We start from the raw sequence: 7792 nt of genomic DNA on the forward strand, positions 1-7792 counted from the left end.
CCTTCAGGCTCACATCAGACACGTGAGTGTTTCTGCACACAGCAGGGGGCGTCGCTGCCGCCGCTGCTGCCCAGCTTACACTGTTTTTATGTTGTGCATGAAGCTGAGTACACAACAGTGCCACCATGTGGAATATAATCCAGTACTTGTTGGCTAAACTAAGGTCGTGAACTGTGGACCGACTATATCTGGGGGGGTGAGACTGGGGCAGTTACATATTTTGGGTGGACTGTCTCTTTAGGATGAACTCAGCTCAGCTCCGTTGTCTCTCTGCAGGGGGTGGAGATGGCCAAACTGTTCGAGTCTCTGGTCAGAAGTGACTCCAACTTTCAGATTCCAGCAGAAAGACACCTGGGACTGGTGGTCTTCTGCCTCGTGGTGAGCCAACACAACAACAACAACAACACAAACAAGAACACCACACTGAACAACACAGCCCTGAACAACACAGCACTAAACAACACAGAACTGAACAACACAGCCCTGAACAACACAGCCCTGAACAACACAGCCCTGAACAACACAGCCCTGAACAACACAGCCCTGAACAACACAGCCCTGAACAACACAGCACTGAACAACACAGCCCTGAACAACACAGCCCTGAACAACACAGCACTAAACAACACAGAACTGAACAACACAGCCCTGAACAACACAGCCCTGAACAACACAGCCCTGAACAACACAGCCCTGAACAACACAGCACTGAACAACACAGCCCTGAACAACACAGCCCTGAACAACACAGCCCTGAACAACACAGAACTGAACAACACAGCACTGAACAACACAGCACTGAACAACACAGCCCTGAACAACACAGCCCTGAACAACACAGCACTAAACAACACAGCCCTGAACAACACAGCCCTAAACAACACAGCACTAAACAACACAGCCCTGAACAACACAGCACTAAACAACACAGAACTGAACAACACAGAACTGAACAACACAGCACTGAACAACACAGCACTGAACAACACAGCCCTGAACAACACAGCACTAAACAACACAGAACTGAACAACACAGCCCTGAACAACACAGCACTGAACAACACAGAACTGAACAACACAGCCCTGAACAACACAGCACTAAACAACACAGCCCTGAACAACACAGCACTAAACAACACAGAACTGAACAACACAGCACTGAACAACACAGCACTGAACAACACAGCACTGAACAACACAGCACTAAACAACACAGAACTGAACAACACAGCCCTAAACAACACAGCCCTAAACAACACAGCCCTAAACAACACAGCCCTGAACAACACAGCCCTGAACAACACAGCACTAAACACAGCCCTGAACAACACAGCCCTGAACAACACAGCCCTGAACAACACAGAACTGAACAACACAGCCCTGAACAACACAGCCCTGAACAACACAGCCCTGAACAACACAGCACTAAACAACACAGCCCTGAACAACACAGCACTAAACAACACAGCCCTGAACAACACAGCCCTGAACAACACAGCCCTGAACAACACAGCACTAAACACAGCCCTGAACAACACAGCCCTGAACAACACAGCCCTGAACAACACAGCCCTGAACAACACAGCCCTGAACAACACAGCACTAAACAACACAGCCCTGAACAACACAGCCCTGAACAACACAGCCCTGAACAACACAGCACTAAACACAGCCCTGAACAACACAGCCCTGAACAACACAGCACTAAACAACACAGCCCTGAACAACACAGCCCTGAACAACACAGCACTAAACAACACAGCCCTGAACAACACAGCCCTGAACAACACAGAACTGAACAACACAGCCCTGAACAACACAGCCCTGAACAACACAGCCCTAAACAACACAGCCCTGAACAACACAGCACTAAACAACACAGCCCTGAACAACGCAGCCCTGAACAACACAGCCCTGAACAACACAGCACTAAACAACACAGCCCTGAACAACACAGCCCTGAACAACACAGCCCTGAACAACACAGCACTAAACAACACAGCCCTGAACAACACAGCCCTGAACAACACAGAACTGAACAACACAGAACTGAACAACACAGCCCTGAACAACACAGCCCTGAACAACACAGCCCTGAACAACACAGCCCTAAACAACACAGCCCTGAACAACACAGCCCTGAACAACACAGCCCTGAACAACACAGCCCTGAACAACACAGAACTGAACAACACAGCCCTGAACAACACAGCCCTGAACAACACAGCACTAAACAACACAGAACTGAACAACACAGCACTGAATAACACAGCACTGAATAACACAGCCCTGAACAACACAGCCCTGAACAACACAGCCCTGAACAACACAGCCCTAAACAACACAGAACTGAACAACACAGAACTGAACAACACAGCCCTGAACAACACAGCCCTGAACAACACAGCCCTGAACAACACAGAACTGAACAACACAGCCCTGAACAACACAGCCCTGAACAACACAGCCCTGAACAACACAGCCCTGAACAACACAGCCCTGAACAACACAGCACTAAACACGACTGTCTCTGGTAAGAAAGCTGTCTCTGATTGGTCAGAAAGCTGTCTCTGATTGGTCGGAAAGCTGTCTCTGATTGGTCGGAAAGCTGTCTCTGATTGGTCGGAAAGCTGTCTCTGATTGGTTGGAAAGCTGTCTCTGATTGGTCGGAAAGCTGTCTGATTGGTCACAAAGCTGTCTCTGATTGGTCAGAAGGCTGTGTCTGATTGGTCAGAAGGTTGTGTCTGATTGGTCAGAAGGTTGTGTCTGATTGGTCAGAAGGCAGTGTCTGATTGGTCAAAAGGCCGTGTCTGATTGGTCAAAAGGCCGTGTCTGATTGGTCAAAAGGCAGTGTCTGATTGGTCAAAAGGCCGTGTCTGATTGGTCAAAAGGCCGTGTCTGATTGGTCAAAAGGCAGTGTCTGATTGGTCAAAAGGCAGTGTCTGATTGGTCAAAAGGCAGTGTCTGATTGGTCAAAAGGCCGTGTCTGATTGGTCAGAAGGCGTGTCCGATTGGTCAAAAGGCCGTGTCCGATTGGTCAAAAGGCAGTGTCTGATTGGTCAAAAGGCAGTGTCTGATTGGTCAAAAGGCCGTGTCTGATTGGTCAGAAGGCGTGTCCGATTGGTCAAAAGGCCGTGTCTGATTGGTCAAAAGGCCGTGTCCGATTGGTCAAAAGGCCGTGTCCGATTGGTCAAAAGGCCGTGTCCGATTGGTCAAAAGGCCGTGTCCGATTGGTCAAAAGGCAGTGTCCGATTGGTCAAAAGGCCGTGTCCGATTGGTCAAAAGGCAGTGTCTGATTGGTCAAAAGGCAGTGTCTGATTGGTCAAAAGGCAGTGTCTGATTGGTCAAAAGGCTGGTCTTAAGCAGGCAAGCAAGTAAAGTTTATTTATACGGTGCTTTTTACAGCAGGTGTTATCACAAAGCAGCTTTACAGAACAATCAGTGTTACAGAGAGAAAATCCGTGTCTGAGCCCCCATGAGCGTCGCCATGGCGACAGTGGCAAGGAAAAACTCCCTAAAGAGGAAGAAACCTTGAGAGGAACCAGGACTCAGTAGGAGAACCTGTCCTCCTACGGTCCACACCGGACAGCAAACAGCGTTAGTATATAGTATTATAGAACAAACAGGAAAAACAGGTGGGCACTAGTTAATTAGATTAGTTTATGATCAGCAGCGGCAGCATCTGAGGGTGAGGACTGCACAGCGCTGTACAGCAAGAAGCTCAGTGGTGGTCAAACCGGTCCAGAAGGCTGGTGAGCAGTGCCTCCTGATAAGGGCAGAAGAGGCAGCAGCATCAGACGCTCAGGATGGGCAGCTGATCAGCTCAGCAGAGAAAGGAAGAAAACACAGGGTCAGTTCTGTAAAGAGTGACTGACCACAGAGTCAGATCTGTAAAGAGTGGCTGACCACAGAGTCAGTTCTGTAAAGAGTGGCTGACCACAGAGTCAGTTCTGTAAAGAGTGACTGACCACAGAGTCAGTTCTGTAAAGAGTGGCTGACCACAGAGTCAGTTCTGTAAAGAGTGGCTGACCACAGAGTCAGTTCTGTAAAGAGTGACTGACCACAGAGTCAGTTCTGTAAAGAGTGGCTGACCACAGAGTCAGTTCTGTAAAGAGTGACTGACCACAGAGTCAGTTCTGTAAAGAGTGGCTGACCACAGAGTCAGTTCTGTAAAGAGTGACTGACCACAGAGTCAGTTCTGTAAAGAGTGGCTGACCACAGAGTCAGTTCTGTAAAGAGTGGCTGATACTCCAGCAGGTCCAGATCTGACAGGGAGACTAATCACCGACGACTCCACTGTACAAGTAAGTTTTTAGCCTGGACATAAAGACTGAGGCTGAGTCCCGAACATTAACAGGAAGATTATTCCAGAGCTGGGGGGCTCTGTATGAGAAGCTCCGCCCCCTGATGGAGCTTTATTAGTTCTAGGTACCAGTAGTGAGCAGCACCTTGTGATCTAAGTAGGCGTGATGGTTCATAGTGGGAGAGAAGGTCACTCAGGTACTGAGGGGCGAGTCCGTTTAGAGCTTTATAGGTCAGTCATAGGATTTTATAATCAGTGTGAAATTTAACTGGTAACCAGTGCAGGGCTGATAAAACTGGACTAATATGGTCAAACTTCCTAGTTCTTGTGAGGACTCTGGCTGCAGCGTTCTGGACCAGCTGAAGCTTGTTGAGGCTTTTACTGGGACGTCCAGACAGCAGGACATTACAGTGTCCAGCCTTGAAATAATAAAAACATGAACTAGCTTTTCTGCTTCCTGTAGAGATGATGCATTTCTTAATGTAGCGATATTGTGGAGATGCAGGACGGCTGTTCTAGTGATATTAGTTATATATGCGTCGAGGGACAGATCAGCGTCCAGCACGACACCAAGACTTTTAAACAGAGGAGCTCGATGAAACCGAGAAACAGTTAAGGTGGTAAAGTTAGCAGTGTTTTAGTGCGTAATCCTGTTTTTCCAGGCAGGGCTCAGCACACACCACCACTGAGCTGACAGGCTTAAAATTGGGCCTGTCATGAACTATTATGTTATATATATATATACATATTGCATTTCTCTATAATAAAATAATACAATTATAATTGAATATACAGTTTTCTGATTTTAAGGAGAAAATGTTTTTATTGTTTTCCACACTTGCTGTGATGTTTGACCGGATGGTGATTTTAGTTATATGTAAGTTGTGTTGTGAAGCCGCCCCTCAGTGTTTCTGTGCTCTGTTAGTGGACTGAAGCTTGTACATGCAGCCTTTGCTCTGCTCGCTGAGGGCAGATAAAGTGGAGACGAGTGTCCAGTTCAGCAATGAATGGACTTGTGTAGTCAGACTCACTGGCTAATGATTGTTAGCCTTTCACCCCAGAATCCAAAGGAGAGAAGAGGATATTTGTGGTTTCTCCTAACTGAATTCCTGAACTCACAATTAATGCTTATAAAGAAAAACAATAAACTGTGAACGTAATCCTGAGGCTTTACCGAACAGAGTGACCGGTTCAGTTTTAGGGTACAGTTATGACACGTTGGAGAAAGTCGGCCTTAGCAGTGGCAGATTTCCCAGATGAAATATGTATTAACTGACGCTGACATTGTTCCAGCGAATATTCATTTTATATACTTAATCTGGCCAATAATATGGCTTTAACTCCTGAGTGGGTGGTTTTTAAGAGAATACACGCCTCAGACATGCAGACACGTGGAATAAAGGTGGAATAAAGAGCACAGAGCCTTTCTGACTGAAATATGAGTTCATTTATATACAGTAATGTTTTATATGTACAGACACTGTATAACAGAATAAATACAGCTAAAACAACGCGCAGAGAGGTTTCGCTGAACGCCACTAGATGGCAGCTTCTTTTGGCTCAACTTGGCTCTGGCTCTGCAGTGCATCATGGGAATGTTGATAGTATCTCCTGATGGGAATGCAGGGTTAGCTACCTAATGCCACAATGTGGAAAATTAGGACGGATCATTAATGCGCTTATTGTTTGTGTTGGTCAGGGTGGAAACGCGCTGACCCAGGAGCTCCTGAGGAGGCTAACGCAGTCGGGCACCATGTTCCTGATCCCGGCCGCGGTGGGCACCAAACTCATTATCCGCTTCACCGTGACATCCCAGTTCACCCAGCCCGAGGACATCCACAGGGACTGGAGCATCATCCAGCGCACGGCCGCCGAGCTGATGAAGCCCGGGTTCGGCACCCGCCCGCTCTCCCTCAGCCTCAGCACCGACACCGAAGCCTCTGAGGATGAACAGGAGACCCTGTGGCAGGAGCAGGAGGCGGAGAAGCTGGGCGACCGCCTGACCGAGGGCAGGATGAGGCTGGAGCCCATGATCGATAAGCACTTGGTGCGTCAGGGCCAGAGACGAGCCACACGCTCCATGAGCTGCAGCGCAGAACTCCCGCCCACCAGACCAGACTCCACCCTCAACCTGAGGGAAGCCCCGCCCCCTGGAGCCCTGGCACAGATCCCGGAGAGTCCGGTGCCCACCGAGGGCCGCAGAGGGCAGAAACGGCTGCTGAAGTTCCATAGCGTGCCCAGCCTGTGGCAGTGTGCCATGCAGCAGATGTACAGGCCGCTACACTGGAGCACCAGCAGAGCCAGCTACTTCACCTGCTGCACGCTGACGCAGAAATAACGGCAGAACATCTGCTGTACACGACGTTCCCTTTTAGCCCAGATCTAGCTGACCGGCCGAGACATATCTGGAGCCCAAATTTTGTGTCTTTAGTTTGGCGCTGGAGCTACGAGGCTTTGATAGCTATAGTGTTCATAGGCAGGGGGGGTAGAGTTAAAGGGGTCCTCCTACTGACCCCTGAGCCACATAAACCATTTGCAATCACCACACAGTCAAATCTGATACTCCAGGGCTCCCACTACAGCCCTATTCCTCCAGAATGAGAAACTGATAAACAATATTTAAATATATTCCAGGCAATGTTAAACCTGTAACTACAGCGGATCCCTTTTTGGTCCTATATAGAACCCTTTTCGAAAAGGTCCTGTATAGAACCCTATGAAACAGGTTTTCTCCGTCAGGTAATTGTTAAACTTCCCACGGTGAATCGTCAACCAGATTAACACCAAATTAGACCAATTCCACCGGCCTTCCCGTCAAGATTATGAAGATTAAGATTCCCTTATTAGTCCCACAACGGGGAAATTTCACCTCCGCATTTAACCCATCCATGAAGTAAACCACCACATACACTCTAGTGAGCACACACACACTAGGGGGCAGTGAGCACACTTGCCCGGAGCGGTGGGCAGCCCAATCCGCAGCGCCCAGGGAGCAGTTGGGGGTTAGGTGTCTTGCTCAAGGACACCTCAGTCAGACTGTCGGCTCTGGGGATCAAACCGGTGACCTTCCGGTCACAAGGCTGGATCCCTAACCTCCAGCCCACGACTGCCCCGATTGTTCACTCGTCCCTGGGTGGTCAAGAAATAGAGATCATGATTTCTCCTAATTGAATTTCTGAACTCATAATTAATGCTTATAAAGAGAAATTGCGAATGTAATCCAGCGTCCGGACTTAGCCGAGTTCAGTTACGCGCTGAACTTTGGTTCATGTTTACAAGTCTGCCTGACCTTAATGAAGACCTGGATGCAGTTGAGAGAAGTTTGTAGGCGTATTTACAGAGAAGATTAAGGTGACTACTGACTTCGTGTTCGTAGCCTCGTAGCTCCAGCACTAAAACTAAATAGACTTAATTGGGTTCGATCAACTACGTCTGGGAATCTGCGTTAAAAAAGTCAGCGCCACCTTAAAGAAGATGAATAATCATTTA

At 48.3% G+C, this 7792-nt stretch overlaps 1 protein-coding gene across 1 annotated transcript in view; it reads left to right on the plus strand.

Annotated features, from left to right (window-relative positions):
• Nucleotides 1–7242, plus strand: part of hdc (histidine decarboxylase) — a 24683-nt gene extending 17441 nt beyond the window's left edge. The window contains exons 10-12 of the mRNA XM_037539855.1: nt 1–22; nt 277–378; nt 6003–7242. The exon at nt 1–22 is cut by the window's left edge and continues 77 nt beyond it. Of these exons, the coding sequence (XP_037395752.1) occupies nt 1–22; nt 277–378; nt 6003–6641 (763 nt within the window). The 3' untranslated portion in view covers nt 6642–7242. The remainder of the gene's footprint in view (nt 23–276; nt 379–6002) is intronic.
• Nucleotides 7243–7792: the final 550 nt, after the last annotated feature.

The sequence above is a fragment of the Pygocentrus nattereri genome, chromosome 7 (genome assembly GCF_015220715.1).
Source record: "Pygocentrus nattereri isolate fPygNat1 chromosome 7, fPygNat1.pri, whole genome shotgun sequence".
In the NCBI taxonomy this organism is placed as follows: Eukaryota; Metazoa; Chordata; class Actinopteri; order Characiformes; family Serrasalmidae; genus Pygocentrus; species Pygocentrus nattereri.